At 55.3% G+C, this 22,799-nt stretch overlaps 1 protein-coding gene across 1 annotated transcript; it reads left to right on the plus strand.

Moving 5' to 3' along the window:
• The first annotated feature begins 243 nt into the window (after positions 1–243).
• CYP26B1 (cytochrome P450 family 26 subfamily B member 1) lies at positions 244–19,844 on the plus strand. The gene is made up of 6 exons (XM_077782560.1): positions 244–447; positions 2,192–2,416; positions 15,309–15,584; positions 16,612–16,767; positions 17,856–18,137; positions 19,446–19,844. The coding sequence occupies exons 1-6, from the start codon at positions 244–246 to the stop codon at positions 19,836–19,838; spliced, it is 1,536 nt and encodes a 511-aa protein (XP_077638686.1). The 3' UTR covers positions 19,839–19,844.
• The last annotated feature ends 2,955 nt before the right edge of the window (positions 19,845–22,799 follow it).

Raw genomic sequence — 22,799 nt, forward strand, 5'->3', positions numbered from 1 at the left:
TTTTTTTTTTTTTTAATTTTTTTCTTTTTCCTCCTTTCCCCTTCTTTCCCCTCGCCGCTCCCCCAAGCCGCTGGCGCCGAGGGGGGCGAGCCGGGGCGCCCCTCGCCCCAGGACCCCCCAAAGCAGCGCCGAGCGGCCGCTCCGCGCTCGCCGTCCCTCCGCGCGTGTGTGCGGCTGCGAGCGCGGTGCCTGTCAAGGGGCTGTTTCTCTCCCCACCCTCCTCCTCCTCCCTTCTTTCCAAATATGCTTTTTGCAAGTTTTGATCTCGTCTCGGCACTGGCTACCCTCGCCGCGTGCTTGGTGTCACTGACTTTGCTGCTGGCCGTGTCCCAACAGCTGTGGCAGCTCCGCTGGGCTGCCACCCGCGACAAAACCTGCAAGCTACCAATCCCCAAAGGCTCCATGGGATTCCCTTTAATCGGAGAGACCTTCCACTGGCTCCTGCAGGTAAGGAGGATTCCCCGCTCTTCGCTGGAAGCTGGGTTGGGACCGGCGGGTTTTTCTCTCTTTTTTTGGTGGTTTGTTTTTTTTTTTTTTTTTAATCGGTATTTTTTAGGGTGTTTTTAGGGCTTTTCCCCGCCGTATTTTTGTTTTTTTTTTCTCCCCCACGTCTTCTTTCCCTTCCGATTGCATCATGCGGCTTCTCGGCGGGCCGGGGAGGGAGAGCCGGAGCCGGGGGAGCGGCGTGGCCGCGGGGGCACCGGGCTCGGCATCGCCGCTGCGCTGCCCACCCCTTCTCTTCCTCCCCTCCCGAGCCTCGGTTCTTGCCAAAACCTGCGAGCCCCAGCGCCGGAGCCGCGGGCGGAGGCGGCCCGGGTGGGCGCGGGGGCTCCGCCGCTCGTGTCCCGTCCCTTCCCCGCTCCCGGCCCGGCTCCCGCGGCGGGGGAAGCCCGCCGAGGTAATCGGGAGATTAACCCGGGATTAACCTCGCTAAACGCCCAACGGCGGCGGGCGGAGCGGGATCCCCCCGCGCCGCGGGGCGGCTGCCAAAAAAAATCGGGGGGAAAGGGGGAAAAATCCCACGGGAGGCGGCCGGGGGGGTGCCCGGCTCCGGGGGGAGCCGCGGGGAGGGCTCGGGGCGCCCCGAGGCTCGCAGCATCCCGGGAGGGAACCCCCGAGGCGAAGCCGCGCACAGGGTTTCCCCCTCTCTCCTCCCAGCAGCAAAAAGTTGGGAAAAAAAATAAATTAATTATAGTAATCAAAGGAGGATGCTCCCGCCCTTCGTCGCCGCGGCCGGCGGCGGGGCAGGACAGCCCGGTCCCGGCGGGGACAGCGGCGGCGTCCCCGGTGTCCCCCCGCCACCGCCGGGGAAGCCCCGCCACGGCGGCCCCGCTCCGCCGCCCGGCGCCGAAGGGGTTAACGGCACGCTCTCAATAGGGCTTTATTTTTTAAAGAAATTTATCAGATTTTTACAGGGGGACCAGAAAAGGGTTCTCGCTTTTCCACAGGCTCCGTCCAAACAGAGTCCAGGGCTAAAAATACAAAAATTTTGTATAAATTGGACTCCATTCGCAACTTGCGCCGCATAAAGGTGCTCTTTGTGCTGCCCTGGAAATGGTGTACAAATAACTCTTTATTAATGCCACAAAAAGGACTTTAATTATATTTACGCAGATCAAGAAACAGGGTCACCTGAACATCTGAACCTCACAACCGCGCTTTTGTTTCAAAATAAACACCCGCGCTCCCCGCCCGGCGGCGCGGCCGCGGCGCTCGCAGCCTCTCCCCGCTCGCCAGGGGGGTTTTTTGGGGGGACCCCCCCGCTATCGCTGCGGCTCCGGCCGCCTCTCCGCCGACAACAGCCCCTGGAGCATGTGGGAAAGTTATTAAAGTCCCTGAAATCTGGAGATTTACTTAGGCAAAGCGCTGCCTTCCTCGAGTAAAATCAGCCTGAGCGGGGAGGGAGGGGAGAGAAAAGGGGAAAAAAAAGAGGCAAAAAGCGAGGGGGGGGAAAAAGGGGGGAGGGTGTGAAGGAGGGGAAGAAAAAAGGGGGGAAATGAGAAAAAATAGGAATATGTTTAAAAGTGACAGGGGAGGTAAGGGGAGAAGCAGAGGGAAGGAGGAGGAGGAAGGGGGGGAAGGAAGGCACCGACCCCCGCCGGGCTGCGGGAAGAGCGGACAGGCTGGACACGGGGTGACCCCCATCCCTTCCCCCCCAAAACCAAAATTTGTGCCCCAATTCCCACCGCAGGGCTCCTGCTTCCAGTCCTCGCGGCGGGAGAAGTACGGGAACGTGTTCAAGACGCACTTGCTGGGGCGGCCGCTGGTGCGGGTGACGGGCGCGGAGAACGTGCGCAAGATCTTGATGGGGGAGCACCACCTGGTGAGCACCGAGTGGCCGCGGAGCACGCGGATGCTGCTGGGCCCCAACACCGTGGCCAACTCCATCGGCGACATCCACCGCCACAAGAGGAAGGTCCGTGGCCCCGCTTTCCCCCCGTTTTTCCTCCCCCTTTCCATTTTTTACCCCCTCCTTTCCTCGCTCTTTCCTTTTTTCCCCTCCTTTCCTCACCCCTTTCTTCCCCCCCCTCGTTTTTCCTCCTCCTTTCCTTTTTCTCCCCCTCCTTTCCTCCCCCTATCCCCTCTTCCCCCCTATTTTTCCTTCTCCCTTCCCTTCCCCCCTCCTTTCCTCCCCTTTTCCCTTTCCCCCCCATTTTTCCTCCTCCTTTCCCTTTTTCCTCCCCTTTTCCCTTTCCCCCCCGTTTTTCCTCCTCCTTTCCCTTTTTCCTCCTCCTTTCCTTTTTCTCCCCCTCCTTTCCTCCCCCTGTCCCTTTTTCCCCCCATTTTTCCTTCCCCCTTCCCTTTCCCCCCACTCCTTTCCTCCCCTTTTTCCTCCTCCTTTCCCTTTTTCCTCCCCCTTTCCTTTCCCCCCCCTCCTTTCCTCGCCCTTTCCTTCCCCCCGCCCCGTTTTTCCTCCCCCTTTCCTTTTTCCCCTCATATTTCCTCCCCCTTTCCCTTTTTCCTCCCCCTTTCCTTTTCCCCCCTTCCTTTCCTCGCCCTTTCCTTCCCCCCGGCCCCGTTTTTCCTCTCCCTTTCCTTTTTCCCCTCATTTTTCCTCTCCCTTTCCCTTTTTCCCCTCATTTTTCCTCCCCCTTTCCCTTTTTCCTCCCCCTTCCTTTTCCCCCTCCTTTCCTCGCCCTTTCTTCCCCCCCTTTTTTTGCCCCCATTTCTTTCATTTTATTCCCTTTTTGCCCCTTTATCCCCTTTCCCCCCCTGATCCCTTGAGGAATTTTGAGGAGGATCGGGATGGGGATGGGGGGGGGACACGCGTGTCGCCCCGAGCCCCCCGCGATGGGGACACGCGTGACAGGGGCGGCGGGGAGGGCTCCTAAAAGGGAAATGTGGCACGGGGGGGCTCCCCACGGATTGTCACCCCCCACCCGAACCGCAGGGACACCCCGAGGGGCTTTGGGTGGAGGGGTGGTGCTGAGAACTTCCTGGGATTTCAGGGAATTTGGGATGAGGGTGGGGGTTCCGGGGTGAGGCGGTGGCTGGGGGGGGGCTGAGACCTTTTTGCGCAGACAATTTGGGGGTGCTGGGACCCCTTTTTGTGTCACCTTAGAACTTCCAGATCAGCCTGGTTTGGGGGGCTGGGACCATTTTGTGTCACCTTAGAACCCCCAGATCAGCCTGGTTTGGGGTGCTGGGACCATTTTGTGTCACCTTAGAACCTCCAGATCAGCCTGATTTGGGGTGCTGGGACCCTTTTGTGTCACCCTGAGGGGACACCCCCAGGGCAGCAAATTTGGGGGTGCTGGGACCCCTTTTGTGTCACCTTAGAACCCCCAGATCAGCCTGGTTTGGGGTGCTGGGACCCTTTTGTGTCCCCCTGACTTGACACGTCCAGGGCAGCAAATTTGGGGGTGTTGGGACCCCTTTTTGTGTCACCTTAGAACTTCCAGATCAGCCTGGTTTGGGGTGCTGGGACCCCATTTTGTGTCACCTTAGAACTTCCAGGTCAGCCTGGTTTGGGGTGCTGGGGCCATTTTGTGTCACCCTGAGGGGACACCCCCAGGGCAGCAAATTTGGGGGTGTTGGGACGCCTTTTTTGTCACCCTGGGGTGTCACCCCCAGGGCAGCCAGTCTGGGGGTGCTGGGGCCCCTTTTTGTGTCACTTTAGAACCCCCAGATCAGCCTGGTTTGGGGTGCTGGGACCCTTTTGTGTCCCCCTGACTTGACACGTCCAGGGCAGCAAATTTGGGGGTGTTGGGACCCCTTTTGTATTACCTTAGAACTTCCAGATCAGCCTGGTTTGGGGTGCTGGGACCATTTTGTGCCACCCTGAAGTGACACCCCCAGGCCAGTCGATTTGGGGGTGCAGAGCCCCTTTTGTGTCACCTTGAGGTGACACTCCCAGGGCAGCCGATTTGGGGTGCCAGCCCCTCCAGTTCTGGGGTTTTTCCCCAAAAATGGAGATGTTATTCCAACCAAGGAGGATGGTGATGGGGCTGCCTCCATCCAGGAGGAAAATTGGTTTATTCCCCATCCAGGGCAGGTTTATTCCCTATCCAAGGAAAGTTTAATCCCTATCCTGGGAGGCTTAAGCGGGATCAGATAAACCTCTGGATTATTTTTTGCTCATCTCAAGTGGCCTTTTCTTGTCTGCATAAAACCACGGAATTCCGGCCTTGGGAGCGGGCACAGGGAGCGTGGGTTATGGGGTCATGGAAAAGGGAGGCCTGACCTCTGTGGGATCCTGGTGGGTTTGGGATTGGCACCAGGCTGGGCTGGGCACCCGGTAGAGGTTCCCTCTCTCCTCCACGGCTCTTCCTGGTGTTCTCACTCCTGCATTTTTCCTACTGAGGAAAACCACGTGGCCAACACGAAACTCTGAAACCCAAAGATTTTGGGATGTTCTTGGTCCTAAAGATCTCCACTGAAACCCAAAGATTTTGGGATGTTCTCAGTCCTAAAGATCTCCATTGTGCTCCTCAAAACCCTTTTTTGCGTCCTGGTTGGATGTTAGGAAGGAATTGTGTCCTGTCAAAGTAGGGAGGGGATGGAATGGAATTCCCAGATTTGCTGTGCCTGCCCCTGGATCCCTGGCAGTGCCCAAGGCCAGGCTGGGATGGGATTTGGAGCGCCCTGGGACTGGTGGGAGCTGTCCTTGGCTGTGACAGGGAGTGGAATTGATGATCTTCAAGGTCCCTTCCAACCCAAGCCATTCCACAATTCCATGATTTTTGGCATCACTTGTGATTCCAAGCCAACAAGGATCCCAATTCCTAATTTATTCCTGTCCTAATTCCTGTGTCAGGGGTGGCCAAAAGCCTCCCAAGTTCAGGTACTCCAGCAAAATCCTGTCCCAGGATAACCCTGGCTCCTTCTCCTTGCTGCTCTTTGAGATCCCACAAACTCTTTTCCCGGGATTTGGGGCACTGTGGGAGTTCTTTCTTTTTTAAGTTTTCCCTTTCATCAGCTGGAGATTGAGTCCAGCGTGCCCAGCTCTGGAGTTCAGGCGCTTGAGCCTCATTTCTTCACTCCATCTCCCATTAATCGAGCACCTCCCACCTCACCCACCTTGGGCTGATCCCGATTTAGGGAATCCTCTTCTCCCTAAAACCCATCCCCGAGCTGCACACGGAGATAAGCTGAGCCTGCTCTAATGGGGCTAAAATCGATCTGCTCTTATCAAGATTCCGAGGAGCAGATTAAAGCTCCTTCCTTCAGCCGCGGCCTCTTTGGAGCTCCTCAATCCCGGGTTTTTGTTGTTTCACGGCTCCAACCTCGAGCTCTCCCCACCCTGAAACTCGGAGAGCTCTCAGGAGAAAGGATTTGGACTAGGATGAGCTTAAATCTTAAACCGAGCTCTCAGGAGAAAGGATTTGGACCTAGGATGAGCTTAAATCTTAAACCGAGCTCTCAGGAGAAAGGATTTGGACCTAGGATGAGCTTAAATCTTAAACCGAGCTCTCAGGAGAAAGGATTTGGACCTAGGATGAGCTTAAATCTTAAACCGAGCCCGAGTTCTTCTCTTGACCCGCCAGGGAACCAAGGAAAGAGCTTGGAAAAGGCAGGATTTTCCATGGAATCCCCCAGATTCCACAGTGCTCTTGAGAGGCTCACTGAGTGATCTGGAGCAGCTGGAAGCTCTGTGGAGAGAGGATTTCCTGGGAAACCTCTCTGGTGGATGATGACAGAGGTTTTCCCCACATTACGGGGTTTTCTGGTATTCTGTGACCTCTCGGATTCCGGGGTTTTCTTCATCTCTGACCTCGAACCTTCCCTTGTCCCTTCCTAATTCCCTGATCCTGACATGAATTGAGGTGGGATTCCTCACCTGGAGCGGGATTTTGGCCAAAATGAGGAAAAGCAGCTGCCCTTCCACCACCTCTGCTGCCCTTCCAACCATTCGGGATCATCTCCAGCTCTTATCCAAGGCCATAATTCCCCCTCATCTTCCCCAAAGCCCCGGAGCTGTGTTTATTTCCAGCAGCTCCTCTTCCAGCATTCCCTGGCAGGCGATCCGTGCTCTCCAGATTGTCACCGGCATGTGGAGATGAGCTCCAAACCCAACATGTTCTTGCAGGAGGGTTCTGGGATCCCGCCAGGGATCAGCTGCTCGGCGGAGCTTTCCAAGGAATTTCAGCTCCTCGGTGGAATTCCAGGATCAGCGAATTCCCACTGGAGGAGGCTCGCATGGGACCAGGGATAGGGTGGGATGATCCAGGTTTTGGAGCTCTTCTCTCTTTCCTGTTTCCATGTCCCAGCTGTTTTTCGGGATCTTTATGGATTTGTTATCCCATTCCATATAGACTATCCGGAAGTTTTGATCCTGTCGGTGTTGGTAAAGGATCCTGGGATGCAGGAGGTGCTCAGGAGGACCCCAATCCTAACCCTATGGAAGCTCTTTGCCTTTTCCCATCCCAAATTTATCAAATTTCCCCTCTAGGAGTTTGTCAAAATTCCTATAAATTCCCTGTTTTGGGAAAAGGACTCTCCAGTTATAGACAGGGAATCGCGGGATGTGGAATCAGCTTGGGGCAGGCACGGGAGGCTGGGAACAGAGAATTCCTGCAGCAGGGAATGCCTTCAACTGCAGATGTCACTGGCACTGAAAATTCCTATAAATTGAGGAAAATGTCCCTGTTTTGGGAAATGAATTCTCGGGTTACAGCGAGGGTTTGGAGTCAGCCTGGAGTAGGGATGAGGGGCAGGATGGAGGGCTGGGAACGGGGCAAATTCCTGCGCCGTGGAATGGCTTCATGGCAGATGTCCCCGGTGCTGGCCGTGGCCTCGGGCAGAGCTGGGTGGGCAGAGCAGTTTACAAGGAATCAACAACGGCAGCTCCAAACTCCTCTTCCACTTTTCTGGGATATTTATCCCAGCCAGGCTGTCCCTGCTGCTGGATCACGGAGTTTGTGTTGATGTTGGAGAAGGATCTGGGCCACCCCTGCTGGAGCCAGAGCTCCACAGTGGAATTTTGGTCTGGAATCACCTCCAGGTTCCTCACGGGAGTGACCTCGGTGGCTGAGCAGGGTCTTTGCTCTGGGATTTTTGTGGCGGATTCTTGTCCCTGCCCACCCCATGACGGATGAATGTCATTCCTTGGGATTGGAGCTCCCACTGGAACTCCCTGGGAAGGGTTGGTGGGATCATTCCAGCTCCTGCTCCATGCTCTGGTGGTCTCCCCATCCTGCTCTTGTCCCACCCCGGCTCCTCCCTCCATCCTTGTCCCATCTGATCCCACCTTGTCCTTGTCGACCTCATCAATTCCCATTTCCACCTGGAAAACTCCAGATTTTGGGATCCTCGATTCTGGGGTGAAAGGAGCCATAATGAGGGCAAAACAAACCCGGTCTTAGGGGTCCTGCCTCCTCTGCTTTCATGGGATCCAATTCCAGCGGGAAGCGGGAATTCAGCTCTCCTGTGCCTGCAAGGGATCCCGGTGAAGAAGGAAATGGGAATTGGGAACGACCAGGATGCGGCCTTTAGGGTTTAGGTCAAATCTGAGCAGTGCCCAGGGCCAGGAGGGAGATTCCCAGGATCCACAGGGAAAGGTGGGATCAGACTTTCCTCGGGATCATCTTGGCAGGAGAGCGCCGGACTCGTCTTCCAGCAGAGCCATCCCAAAATAGGCACAGCCAGCTGGGGAAAAAATAAAAAAAAACCCTTAAAAAAAGGCAAAGATGGAATAAAATAAAAGCAATCCATGGGATTGCTGGGGAGACATCCAGAGATTCCAGGAGGGAGCAGCAGGGAGTGGAGCGGGCCCTGGTTTGTCTCAGTGTCCAAAGCTCCATCGCTCATTAACACACCGCAATTAATGCTCTGCCTCCGAGGCACGCAAGTGTTGAGCTCATTAGCACCGAGAGGAAAGGTCCGAGGCTTTCATATCGTTTGCGAGGGGATTAAGAGCACAAAAGGGGCCATAAATTTACAGCCAAATATAAACCAGCTGCCGGGGGGAGGGAAGGATCAGGATCGGGATGCGGGAGAGGGCTGGAGGAGGAAGGAGGGATGGGAAGTGGAAGGAATGGATCTTTTCCTACAAAAAGATCTGGACTGAGGTTGTTGTGAGGGGCTTTTTTTCTTTTTTTTTTTAGGGTTTTTAGGATTTTATTTTTCATGTCTGTCCAACCCTCCCAGCCTGTTCCGTGTGCTCGTGGTGGAAAAGAAACCATTCCAAATCCATTGGAGCTAGCTCCCGAAATTGTATCAAACAGGCTGAATTCCAGCTGCCACCAGCTCCAGCCCCTTCTCCATGCCCAGGGAGCCTGAATCCATGGGCAAAAGCCTCTGGAGTGGGGAAAATCTTCCATGGATGGAGGACGGCTCCTGTTCCCATTCCGGGGGAAGAATTCCTGGGCTGGGTTGTCTCCTTGACAAGCAGTGCTGCCATCTCCAGGGGTGTAAATCCAGAGTAATTTCAATTACTTTAATCAGTTTTAATCCAGGGGATTAAAAAAAATGTACCACTTTTAATCCAAAGGATTAAAAAAAAAAAAAAAGCCAAATGGAGGATCTCGTGGCTGAAACCCAAATTTGGGGGGATTTCACGGTGCCTTCCAGCCCAAAACTCCCCGCCAGCTCCGGGCCCGCTGTGTGAGCGGAGCAGGATTGTGGCTGTGGGATACCCTGGGAGCTGGACATCCCCAAAATTGGCTTTTCCACCTTCCTGTGCCATCCAGGGTGGGAGTTTTTGCTTGTCCTGGAGGCACAGAGCAGGTGAAGCCCCTCCTTGGGCAGCAACTGGGTGGAACTGCAACCCAGGCTCCACTTCCAGAGGGATGGGGAGCTGATCCCAGGGATGTGAGGGACCAGCAGCGAATCCCAGGGATGTCAGGCAGTCAAGATCCATCCTGAACCGTTGTTTTTCCCATCCATCCTCCTCCATCCTCCCAAGCGGCTCAAGGAACCTCCTCAGTTGTGGTTTGTGACATTGCACTTATCCCTCTGGTGGTAACGGAAGCTCTCCGTCACTTCCCAGGTGGGATTTTTCCCATGGAATCTCCCTCAGCTGCTGGTTCTCCAGCTTCCTTCTCCTTGTAGGGTGGCCTTAAGTTGGGATCACCTTGTGGGGTCACCTCAGCCCCTGTCACCTCCCTGGAGGAGCTTTAATCCTCGCCTGGTCTGCAGAAGCTCCTCAGGTGTTCGCTCATTCCATGGAGATCTTGTAATCCTCGGGATTTCCTTGGAGGAATCCCTTTTCCAAGATATTTTCCCTTATTCCCGCCACCGTGCATGTTCCGGAAGGGGTTTTTATTCCTTCAGGATGAAATAGCTGCACCATGGATTGGGAATTTCCCACTCATCCCCTTCTGAGCGTGGCCACCTCTCGCTCTGCGCTGTTCCCAGTTCCTGGAGTTCTTGGCAGGACCAAGGACTGGTTTATTTTTAAGTCTGGCTTTGTCTCTCGGAGAATCCCTGCTCTAAATCCACAGGGATCCTTCCCTTTTGTCCTCTCTCCATGCTCCAGGGAAACACATCGGCTCAGTAAAAACTGGGATTTTCCTCCTAATATTTCACTTCCACCAGTTCCCTGTGGAAGCTGTTCTCCTCCTCCTCGTCTCCCGGGAATTCTTCACGCTCACACCACAGGCAGAGATCCATCCCCAGTCGGGATAGCCCATCCCAGGGGTCGGAATTTTAGGTCTCTTCCAACCCAAACCGTTCCAGCATTCCCTGAGCAATGAGAGCTCCGACCGTGCCCGCTGGGTTTGTGGGATTCTCCTTCCCCACGGCTCCATCCACAGGGATCCCAGCAGGATCCCGGCTGGCTGATCCCACCTTCCTGATCCCTTTTCTCTGGAACAACTCCCGTTTCTTTCCCGCGACATCCATGGACGTGGGATCGTTCTCCCTCCTTGAGGAGCATAAGGTGAATTTTATTCTCCTCTTTCTCCATAAATAAAAAGGGAGAGGACGCTTGGAGCAGCATTCCAAAGCTGATGAATCCCAGTGTTTTTCGGTATCCCCATAAATTTGGGCGAGAAGGTGAAATTTCTTGATGGAATTTTGCTGGGGGTGGAATTTTTGGGAGACTGAGGCAGTTTTGCAGAGGGGCTGCTGGGGCAGGTCCTGCTTGGTCCTGGCTCTCCCCCACAGCCCCATTTAACAACTCAGCCTTGAAAATTGGGGATTTAAAGCAGGGCCTTAAAGGGTTTGGGGTCAAAATCCTCCCATGCCATGTGGGGGATTTGTAGGAAAGATTCTTGAACATGGAGATTTTTGAGCTGTGGGGAAATGCACATCTTGGGCTTAATTTTATTCCGAATCTGACTGGAAATGCTGGAGTTTCTCATAATTTTTTTTTTTTAAACACAGAAAAATCACAGGTAGGGACAACCCTTGAAGGTGCATCATGACATGATGCAAGGATCTGAAATGATCCTTCCATTTTTTCCCAGCAGATTCTTTTGGGGAAGCATTCGAATTTCTGTTCAAGAGCCTTTGGCAAGGGCACATCATTCCTTCCAGCCTGGAGGCTCCAGCTCCTGTTCCCAGACTCCAGTTGGAGGCTGGAGCGTTGACGAGAGCCTGGATCCCTCCAGGATGGAGCCTTCCACGTGCCTCATTTTCCAGAGGAAAAAGGGGACAAAAGGAATCGGTTCTTTGCTGTGTGCAAAGGCTGAACATTTTATAAGCACAGTGTCTGGGCAGGAATAGGGTTTTTTTGGAATTTTCTCTCCTTTTGCGGTGCCTTTCCAACATTTTTGCTGTGTTTTCCCTTTGTTCATGCTCCCAGTACCATGACGGCCTCTTGCCCATGAACCACCTCCAAAAATATCCCGGTTTCCAAGCCCGCTGGAGCATGGGAATGGGCTCTGGGGAGGGGCAGACATCCAGGATAATGTGGTGATGGGACGGGGCTGGGACAAACACAGCCTGGTCTCTGGAAATGTGGGAAGAATTAGGACAAATCCAGGTTGAGATGTTACTTTGGATGTTTCCCGACGTCTCCTGTCGGCCAAACCTCCGGCAGGTGCCAAATTGGTTCCTGAAAACATTTCCAGGCTCATCCCGCCTCACTTTGGTCAGGCCAGCGGCTCTAGGCTGGATGGGATGCAGGTGGCTGATCCCAAAATTTCAGTTTTCCTCCTGGAGGGGAGGAACGGAAAGCTCCGTTCCCTCTTTGGGGAGGACGTGCCAGGTGGGAGCGAGGGGCCTGCAAACCAGGGATGGCAAAAGGCAGGGATTGGTGCTGGTGCTTGGAGTGGGAAGGAGAAACCCCAGAAAACGTGGTTCCCCACACCCAGACCATGTGTGGGATCACTGCTGGAGCTCACAGAATTCCCTCAAATTCCCTCTCCTTGGCCGTGGACTAAGGATGGGGCTGGGGCGTTCTCCAGCTGGGATTGAGGGCACTTTGCTGTCACGCGAAGCTGCAGCTGAGGCACTGGGAAGGCATTTTCTGCCTTTGGAAATCCATAAATCCTTAAATATCCTTTTTCCATGAGGGGGGAGCGGGAAGGTTCCAGCCGGGCTCACTGGGTGGTGGGGTCTCAGTCGGTGTGGGTGTATGGTGGAAATGAGCGCCCTTGGATGGAGCAAATTCCCAGATTTGGCTCTTTTGGGACATACCCCAACGTGGAAAAACTCTTTCCAGCGTCCCCAAAAAATCCCGGCCCTGCTGTGAGTCCTCGTGGCTGGCTGCCACCGCAGCCGGGCTGTGGCATCTCAGGGTTAACAAAGCTGAGCTTAGAGACGATTTTGCCTCTGGGCAGCTCTGGGACAACTTCTCCTTGCCCCGATTCTCCTCGGTTTTCCTGGACGCGCTCCTGGAGCGGCCGAGGCGCTCGGCTCCACTTCACTAGAGGGCGCAGGAATTTTAGGCTAGGAACGCGCCGGGGCTCGTCGGGGAAAGTTGGCTGCCTTCTCCTCCTTTTTAATCAACTGGAAAGATGCAGGGTTGAACTGGAGGTGACTGGAAGGGGATCCAGACTTGTGTCTGGCCGGGAAGGATCTGCTGACATGTGGGATTAGGCGGTGCGAGCGGCGGCCGGGACGGAGCAGCGCGGCCGGGCTCGGGCCGTGCTTGGGAGCTCCGGGGAGCAGCCGGCTGGAGGAGCCTCCTGGCACGAGGAGAGCTCCCAAAATTGCAGGGAAAGGACAAAATCCCCCTCAGCCCCCAGCGCTTAACCTCGCCCTTGTCAGGTTTGTGCTGACCCCGGAGGGAGGGGTTCGGTTTTCTCTTCCAAAGGATCCCCCCTTCTGTTCACACCAAGCCTTAGGACAGGATCTTTCCTCTTGGGAGCCTGGCTTGATCCGGGGGTGTGGATCCAGCCCCCCGCACCGCGGCAGCTGTTTTGGGACCAGAGGCACATCTGGGGCTGTCCTTTCTTCAGGGAGCACAGGGGGTGCCCAGGTGCTTCTCCTGTGGGAGATGCTGGGGTAGGACGAGGCCAGGAGTCCCCAAAGGCCACCTCCAGTGGGGTGGTGGCTCAGCAGGGATGTAGACCCGGTGCTCCTACAGCAGAGCTGTTCCCTCCTTGGCCCTGCTTCCAGCAGGGAAACTGAGGCATGGGAAATACTTTGGGACATTGACCAGGAGCCTCTATCCTTATCCCAAGCTCCTCAGCATGGATGCAGGGCAGGTGAGAGCTGGATGGGGACACAGCAATGTCCCTTCACCCGGGTGGGTCTTGTCCCATCCCTGTGGAAGAGCTCATGGATCCTGGCTCTGCGTCAAACCCGGTGTCCTGCTCATGGACAAAGGAAACGTCCCTTCCCACTCCTTCTCCACCTTCCCCACTCCTTCTCCACCTTCCCCATTCCCTTCCCACCTTCCCCACTCCCTTCCCACCTTCCCCACTCCCTTCCCACCTTCCCCACTCCCTTCCCACCTTCCCCACTCCCTTCCCACCTTCCCCACTCCCTTCCCACCTTCCCCATTCCCTTCCCACCTTCCTCATTCCCTTCCCACTTTCCCCATTCCCTTCTCCACCTTCCCCACTCCCTTCCCACCTTCCCCACTCCCTTCCCACCTTCCCCACTCCCTTCCCACCTTCTCCACTCCTTCTCCACCTTCCCCACTCCCTTCCCACCTTCCCCACTCCTTCTCCACCTTCCCCACTCCCTTCCCACCTTCCCCACTCCCTTCCCACCTTCTCCACTCCTTCTCCACCTTCCCCACTCCCTTCCCACCTTCCCCACTCCCTTCCCACCTTCCTCACTCCCTTCCCACCTTCCCCATTCCCTTCCCACCTTCCCCACTCCCTTCTCCACCTTCCCCACTCCTTCTCCACCTTCTCTATTCCCTTCCCACCTTCCCCACTTCCTCCCCCCCTTCCCCACGCAGCCGAGGGTCTCGGCTTTACCCCCTCCAGCTTTTCCAGCTGCTTTTTTCCAGCAGAAAAAGCCTGAACGCCGCTGCCCTTGCCGGCTCTGGATGCAGGCAGGAGGCGGCCGCCGCCGCCCCGTCCCGCGCTCTCGCTCCCTGCTGCTCATTCATTCATTCATTGATTCCTCCTCTCATTCATTCATGCCTCGGCTCCGTGCGGCCATCCAGGGATGGCTCCCTGTCCCCAGGCTCGGATTCCCTTCCCTGTGCATCCTGCCCTCCCGGGATTCCCGCGGGCGGCTCCGGGTTTTTACCGGGGGCTCAACCCGGGGCGCCGTGAAGCGGCTCTCGCGGAGGCTCCGGAGCCTCCTGCCCGGAGCTGCGAGGGGACAGAGGTGTTTTTTCACCAAACAAACTCCCAGGGAACGCCGGGCATTAGCAACGAGGGGTCGCAGCCAGGAAAATATTACCTTTCCCTTGGAGTGCTGACTGCGGAGGAAATTCTCACATTTACAGCTCCGGCGAGCCCGGCGCTCATGGAAAAGAGGGGGCGGCTTTGATTTCGCTCCTCTCCCGGTGGGTTGATAACTTGGCAGCCCCCCCACCTCGCCTCCATTCCCGCCGGGAAGCGGCCACCGGTGGAGGCTCCGGCGCGCAGCTCCCTCCTTGGAATCCTGCTTTAATTGGATTTTCCTGGAGGCCTGCGGTGCGTGTGCGTCCTGCCCCGTGCGTGTGTGTAGGTTAATAAAAAATAAACAAACAGCGCTTTCCCCCCTTGCTCGGGGAGGGATGCGGCGGGAATGCCGAATGAAAGCGCTGCTGTGCCGGGAAGGGACATTCCTGGCATTGCTGAGCTCCTCCAGCGGGCCCGGGCCCAAATTGGAGGAAAAAAATTGGAGTAAGGAGCCGTTAGCGTGGGGGACCTGGGGAGGCCCAGTCCTGCTCACTGTTTACTCGCAGAGCTTAAATTAACGCTGGCTGCTGACATCAGGAATTTTTTTTTCCCCTGGTTTCCCAAGGAAATGAGCCGAGGGCGATCGCGGCCTCTGCGTACGTGCAGCGGCTCTTCCCTGCTTGAACCCCTGTCGGAGTTCAGCCAGATTCCACAGAGATCCTAAAGGCTCCAAAATAATTATTTTGCTTCGTTTTGCATCCATGAAAAAAAAAAGGAAAAAAAAAAAACAAACCAAAGGTGGTGGAGAGGTGGGAGGAATTGTCCGTGCTTCCCGTCGGGAGAGCTGCATTTTCCCATTGTGTCTGTGTGGGACGCTGGAGAATCCCCGCGGAAAAGGTGCATAAGTGACACCCAAACCACGGGACGAACAGAGCTGGGATCCTTTGGAGACGGAAAGCCGGCTCCTGCCACACCTGGGATGAAGGAATTCCTCCCATCCCTGGTTTGCTCCGTTATTCTCTGTCACTTGCGATGGTCGTGGTGGGAATCTCGGGGAGGAGCTGGCGTTTCTGGCAGCTTTTTAGGAACTGGATGAAGAGTTTGGAAAGGCAACAACTCCCCGGAGGACACCTTGGAGAAGACCAGAGGCGTTGTGGCTGTGGACAAACCCCTCCTCGCTGTTTTCCGTAGGTTTTCTCCAAGATTTTCAGCCACGAGGCTCTGGAGAGTTATCTCCCCAAGATCCAGCTGGTGATCAAGGACACCCTGCGGGCCTGGAGCAGCAACACGGAGCCCATCAACGTGTACCACGAGGCGCAGAAGCTGACGTTCCGCATGGCCATCCGCGTCCTGCTGGGCTTCCGCATCCCCGACGAGGAGCTCGGCCGCCTCTTCGAGGTCTACCAGCAGTTCGTGGAGAACGTCTTCTCCTTGCCCGTGGATCTGCCCTTCAGCGGCTACAGGAGGGTGAGATTTGGGCCGGGTTCTCTACGCTGATAACGCCAATTAATTAATGGGTGGTGATTAATCCACGCCTTTCCTCATTCTCGGTGGGGTTTCTCACCCTCCTGACCTCAAGGAGTCCATTTTGGGCCACAGTTCCTGATCTAGTGGAGAAGGCAGAGGAAAATGTGTTCCTTGGTGGTTGGAGTGGTTTGACAACAGGAAATAGTCAGGACTTGCCCAGATTTAATTCATATTTTCCCTCATTTGGCAATTTGCCTGTATTTTTTGAGTTCGTGGGACCCTTCTCCTTTTAATACCCTCTTGTCCTCAGAGCGAAACAGGTCCTTGTAATTCCGGGATTTAAAACAGATCCCTGTAATTCCCAAAACTAAAACAGGTCCTTCTAATTCCTGGAGTATTCCAAGCATTTTTTTTTTTTTAATGAATGGTGCAAAATGAAAACATAACAAAAAATAGACATAAAATAATTTCTTTTCCCCCATGGGCAATTTTGAAAACACAACTCAACATACAGGGGTTCAAAATTTATTTTTGCGATATCCCTGCATTTTATTTTTTTTTTTTAATTGCTATTTGCCCATGGGAACGATTCCATCCCCTCGGAGCCCAGAGTCATTCCCAGCAGCAGGTTAGCCCCGAGCAGCTGCACTCCCGTAGGAATTGCTTTACTGGGACCAGGTGATCAAATTGCTGGGGAAGAGGATTCTTTGGGATGAATGGGCTTTCCTTTGAGGGACGATTTTCCCAGGGATTTCCATACATCCCAGGAGGAGCCGGGGGCTGTGAACCGGTGCCGGACAGGGGCTCCCAGCCCAGGCCCGTCATTTACACCTAGGTGTTGATTACTCCGCCTGTGATCTCCCCCACCCCGGCTTTACTCCTCCTGCCCAGGGGACACCTCCAGCATCTTCACACCCTCCTTTGAGCCTCTGCTTTTATGGCTTGGACCTGTCCTGGGCACGTCTGCAGCTCCTGGGATGGGCAAGGTGCTGCTGGTGGCGTGGTCTGAGCGCTTCCTGCTCCACAGGGAATCCGGGCCCGGGAGACGCTGCAGAAGGGGCTGGAAAAAGCCATCCAGGAGAAGCTGCAGAACACGCAGGGCAAGGACTACGCCGACGCCCTGGACATCCTGATAGAGAGCGGGAAGGAGCACGGCAAGGAGCTGACCATGCAGGAGCTGAAGGTAAAGCTCTTCCCCGGGATCACCTTGGGATTGTTCTGCTCAAGGACTTCCGGAAGGGAAAAGTGAGGGATGCTCCAGGGAGGAGTTGTTGGGGCGGACCTGAGAGTTGGGGGACCGTGATGTGTTGGTGGATCCAAACCAGTTGCTTTATTCATTTGCTGGTTGTGCCCAGCCCTTTCTACGAAGCGTTCCATGGCATCATTAAGCTTGGAAAAGGCCTCCAAGATCATCAAGGCCAGCCTCCATCCCCACCAAACCGTACCACAACACTCCACATCCACTCGGTTTTTGAACGTTTTCAGGGATGGTGGCTCCATCACCGTCCCAGGCAGCCTCTTCCAACGCTTTGCTGTTCTTGCAGGAAAGACATTTTTCCTGATCCCCAACCTGAACCGCCCTGGTCACAGCAGAAGCCTTGGTCAGCTGCCTCCCTTGACCTTTCCACTTCTCCTGGTGCCTGCTTTGCAGGCCCTCAGCAGGTTCTTATCTGCAGCTGGGTCACGGCATGCCAGGAGCCATCTCCTGGGCTTTTTGTCTGATCCTCAGAGCTTCTGTGTGAAGCTCGTCGCGGTGGCTGTCCAAGGAGTGACCTTCCAGTTAAACGTGACCAGGCTGTGGCTGCCCCATCCCTGGAGGTGTCCAAGACCATTAACAACGGACACAAGCTCTGCCCAGATTTCCCTCATCCATCCTGGTGGGTGGGAAATCACCCAGGAGAATCCACCTCCCTTTGGAGGCCACATTCCATTTTTCCCTCTCTCAGCGTTGCGATGTGATCCTTCCTCAGGTCACTTTGCATCTTAAACCTTTGGAACGGCTGTTTTTTGGGGGAGAATCTGTGGCTGCTCCATCCCTGGGAGCATCCAAGGCCAGGCTGGACAGGGCTTGGAGCACCTTGGGACGGCGGGATGTGTTCCTGGGGTTGGCGATCCTTAACTTCCATCCAACCCAAACCATCCCACGGTCCTGAGGCCAGGCTGGAAAGCTTTTTGGGGAGAAGAGCACCCTGTGGCACCTTGACGTGCTGAAGTTGGTGGCTCCTCTGCCCCACCCCTGTGTCTCACCCTGGCTCTTTTCCTGCCCCCCAGGATGGCACCCTGGAGCTCATCTTCGCCGCCTACGCCACCACGGCCAGCGCCAGCACCTCCCTGATCATGCAGCTCCTCAAACACCCGCGGGTGCTGGAGAAGCTGCGGGAGGAGCTGCGGAGCAAAGGGATCCTCCACAACGGCTGCATCTGCGAGGGCTCCCTGCGCCTGGACAACATCAACGGCCTCCAGTACCTGGACTGCGTCATCAAGGAGGTTCTCCGGCTCTTCACCCCCATCTCCGGGGGCTACCGGACGGTGCTGCAGACCTTCGAGCTGGACGTGAGTAGTGCTGCACCCCGAGCTCCCCAGAACAGCCCAGTTTGCTTGAAAGGAGACCTCTGAGGGGACAAAACGAAGCCCCGCCTAATTAAGTCCTTGTCCCAGTGGTGGGATAAAGGGACGCAGCCTTAAGCTGCACCAGGGGACGTTTAGGCTGGATATTAGGGAAAAAATTCTTCCCAGAAAAAGTGGCTGGGAATTGGAATGGGGTGAGGTGGTGGAGTCACCATCCCTGGAGGGGTTTAAGCCGGGATGTGGCACTCGGTGCCACGGTTTAGTGGATGAGGTGGTGTTAGCTCACAGCTTGGACTCGATGATCTCAAAGGCTTTTCCAGCCTAATTAATCCTGTGATTCTGGCAATGGGATTTGCTCCAGATCCAGCAGCGATGGGATGCGGAGCAAGGGATGCGTGAAGCTGTCAAAGAGCAGACGGGTGTGATGCTTCAAAGCCCAGCTCGTGACAGCGACGCCAAATTCTGAGCTGGGGTGTGACAGGGGAAAGGTTTACGGCAAAGGGCATCTCCGGGCTGCCGGATGACAGGCGGATTAGTCACCGCCATGGCTGGAATTTCCTCCCAGCAAAACAAAATCTCGGGAGCTGCCTTGTCACTGTAAATCCTCCTAATGCAGTGGTTTGAGTCAGAGACCTTTTAAAGTGCTCAGGGGATGATAAATCCACCCCATTTCTCATCGCCCAGGCCCCGGCGTGGGTGTTGGGTGTGTGGTGCTGACAGGCGGCGGGGTGTGGGATGCTGAGGGATGCTGAGGGATCCTCTGGGATGCTCTGGGAAGGGCTGGCTGATGTGTGGGGCTGCTTCCCCCGTTCGGCACCACGGGGCTCCTGGTAGGCAGCTCCTGCCAGTGACCACAAAGCAAATAAACGGATCGATCATCCCACGAATCCTTGGGACGGAGGGAGGAATAAAGCCAGGATTTGCATCTCTTTGTGCTATGCTGTCTGGCTTTCCTTTAAATCTGCATCACACTTGAGGGATAAACCCGAAAGAAATGGGAATAAGCAGGGAAAAATGGGAGGGTGCCGTGGCCTGGCCCAAATTGCCCAGGGATTGTGGATGCTGCATCCCTGGAAGTGTCCAAGCTTGGATGGGGCTTGGAGCACCCTGGGGCAATGGAAGGTGTCCCTGCCCATGGAGGGAGGTGGGACAGGATCAGTTAAAGACCCCTCCCAAGCCAAACCATTCCATCATTCCATGGAAACAAAATTCCTGTACCTCGTCCCCCTGCTCCCTCTCCAGCAGGACTGACCTCCTCTGCTCTCCTCTCCGCCCCTTCCTGCCTCTCCGCAGGGTTTCCAAATCCCCAAGGGCTGGAGCGTGATGTACAGCATCCGGGACACCCACGACACCGCCCCCGTCTTCAAGGACGTGGACGTCTTCGACCCTGACCGCTTCGGGCAGGGCCGGAGCGAAGACAAGGATGGCAGGTTCCACTACCTCCCCTTCGGAGGAGGCGTACGGACCTGTCTGGGGAAGCACCTGGCCAAGCTTTTCCTCAAGGCTCTGGCCATCGAGCTGGCCAGCACCAGCCGCTTCGAGCTGGCCACCAGGACTTTCCCCAAAATCACGCTGGTGCCCGTGGTCCACCCGGTTGACGGACTCAAGGTCAAATTCTTCGGACTGGATTCCAACCAGAACGAGATCCTGACGGGCACAGATGCCATGCTGGGGGCCACCGTGTAGAGCCCGCGCCGGTGGCACCAGGGACGGGCGGCCGGGGGATGCAGGGGTGGGGTGGGGGCGAGGGGATGGACAGGAGGGGAGGAGAGAGGGATGAGGAGCTCTCCACGGCGCTCACCTCCGGATCGGGACTGCTTTTCCAGCAGGGAAGCTGCCAAAAGCATTTTGCTCTTCCCGCGGAGAAGGTCGGGGCGGCGGCGCCTTGTTTCATCGGGAAGGAGGAAGATATGCAAAAGCCGAGTCGAGCTGGGATGGCTGACCATACACAGTATCTAATTATTATAAATATATATATATAAATATCTATAAAACACTTCTGCTGCCAGGAGGAGAAGGCCCGACTGCGGGAAAGGCTTGGGAATCAGCCAAGGATCTGAGGTCTGGTGTCCCGGGGCAGCTCTGGGGTGACCTCTGACCTTTTTGTTTTTAACAGTGTTAAATTAGCTGGTGATAACAGTGTTTTTATGTTTTTCGAGGTGGTTTTTATTTTTTTTTTGGTTGTTTTGTTTTTTTTGTTTCATTTGTTTGGTTGTGTTGTTTATTCCGGGGCGTTGGAGCCTTTCCTTGGCCGGGGGGGGGAGACAACGCTGCCCATCCCCAGCCCCTCTCCCGCTGGCGCCGGGGCAGGCTGGGGAGGAGGAGGAGGAGGAGGAGGAGGAGGGGTCGTTTTGCTTCCCAAAAAACCCCTCCTGTGGTGTCTTGCCCAGGGCTCATCCCCGAGGCCCCCAAGGGAAAGGCAGATTTGCATTTTCCAAGATGTTTTGGCGCTCTGGGGAGGGGGATGCCCTTTTTTTCCCCTCTCGTTGAGTTTCCTGCTGCTGCTACACGGCCCGTGAGCACCCCCTCCTCTGCAGCCCCCCGCCAGCCCTGGGCACACGCACCCGGCTCTGGGGACATTTGGGTGCCTGTGTTGTCCCCTCAAGGTGCTGGCACCAGCCCCTGACCCCAGCACGGCTCTGGGGGCGCCGGGGCTGCTCCTGCCAGGGGCATTTGCATTAAAGGTGATCTCTCGAATTAAGCCGCCGCACGCATTTGTTTGTCTCGTGTTTGGGGTTTTTTTTGGCAACGGGAGAGCTCAGCAGGAAGGAGAAGGCTCCGTGTCATCTTCCACCCCGCATCCCAGGAGAATTCCAGAGCCTCCCCAGCACAAGCCAGCAGCCACCGAGAGGTATCTTTGCCTTCCATTTGCTGGGGGGGTTATTTTATTTTGGTTTTCTGCATGCAGGAGGCTTTTAGGTTGAGTTGGAGATTTGGGGGGCTGCGTGTGGAGGGTGTGGAGCAAAAGCTCCCCGAGCACATGGGCAGGTGTTGGGCTCCAACCAGAGCCAAACGCTAGCTTGGGAGATCCCTCCATGACTTGGGGCAGCTCTTCCAGCCCACCCAGCCCCACTCCTGTCCCATCCCAACCCTCCGAGGTGGAACAGACGACACGAGGAGGCCGAGAGCGGTGACGGGCACCGATCCCGCGCTGGCGGGGCAGCTTGGCTGTCAGCTCCGCAGGGGTCCAGAGAAGTTTGGGGGCTTGGAACAGGGAAGGAGAAGGGGCAGGCGTGGCTCACCAGGTGGCTTTGCAGGTTGTGCCTTTGCCTCTTTGGCAAGAGGTGCCTCTTGGGAAGGCGGTGGGAAGTGTGAAGCGAGCGGAGGCGAGGCCGCCTTGGCCGGCGCGCGCTGGCGGGGGCAAGGAGCAGGGAGGCAGGTTTGGAGCCAAGGGAAGCACGTGAGGTTGGAATGCCGTCAGCCAAGCTGCCAAAAATCCCCCCCCGGAGCATCCCAGGGCATGGTGGTCCCTCCCACGGGGGTGCACAGCTTGATTTAAGCTGGAATGGAACTCCCAGTCTTCTGGGGTTCCCCATTCCTGTTCTGATCCCGGTCTTGTTCCTGGGTGGCGACCAATGTGCCAAACCCCTCAGGAAGGTCTCAGGACCCCTGGAGCAGAGGCTCAGAGTTTTCCAGCCTGGAATTTTTAAATGGAACACCACTAGCTCAGACCCTGTTGGGATCCCAGGTGTTTCCCTGTCCATGAAAACGTTCCCAAACGTGAGTGGAAATCCAAATCCCAAAGGGCAAAGGAGAACACAAACCGGGCTGTGGTGGGAATGGGAGTCTCCCAGGGACGGACGAACATCCCGGGAGAGGCGCCGGGCACAGGGAGGTGTCTGTGGTTTTTGCAGGACTTGGGGATGGGGATGGAAGGCGGGTGAGAACCCAGCGGGTGCCCTCCAGGAGCCCCGTTTCCATCTGGGATCTGTGCTTGGGATGAGTGGGCTGGGAAAGGGAAAAGCTGGAGAGAGGGCGGACAGCCAGGATGGAAGGACAAATCCCTCGGATAGACGGGCAAAATCTCTTGGATAGACTTTTCTGGAAGGGCTCCCTCCTTCTTTTCACAGGGAATCAGGGAAGGGTTTTTCCCTGAAATTTCAATTTTAACTTCCAATGTTGTTCCAAAGTGAGAACCAAACCTGCTCTGGAGTGAGTTTTGACGGGAATGGGAGCTGCAGCCATCCCTGAAATTCCATTAACATCCCGTGGATATACAGTGTTTGTGTGGGGGAGTATTTAATCCAGGCTGAAATAAGCCAGGCTTTGTTGTTCCAGTCCTAACTAATATAACTTGACTAAAAAAATAAAGTTGCTGCAGTGGGTTTGCAGAATAAAGCACTTTGAATCTCAGATTTTTTTTTTTTTTTTTAATTAGCACAGTCCAATTTGCTATAATATTATTTTATACACAATTTTTTTTTTTTTGGTCTGTCTTTATAAACTATTATAAGTGCTATTTTTGTTATAATTCAAAAATAGATATTTAGGATAAAGTTGTGCTGTTAAATATTTGTTATTTAGTAAAAATATGATTTTTTTTTTCCTCTATTGTAAACGTCGTCTGGGAAAAAATATTAATGTTTTATCCTATTTGTTTTTAATATTAAAAAAAAAGGAAAAAAGCACTTGTGGGGTTTTTTCGTT

This window comes from Lonchura striata, chromosome 4, assembly GCF_046129695.1.
Source record: "Lonchura striata isolate bLonStr1 chromosome 4, bLonStr1.mat, whole genome shotgun sequence".
In the NCBI taxonomy this organism is placed as follows: Eukaryota; Metazoa; Chordata; class Aves; order Passeriformes; family Estrildidae; genus Lonchura; species Lonchura striata.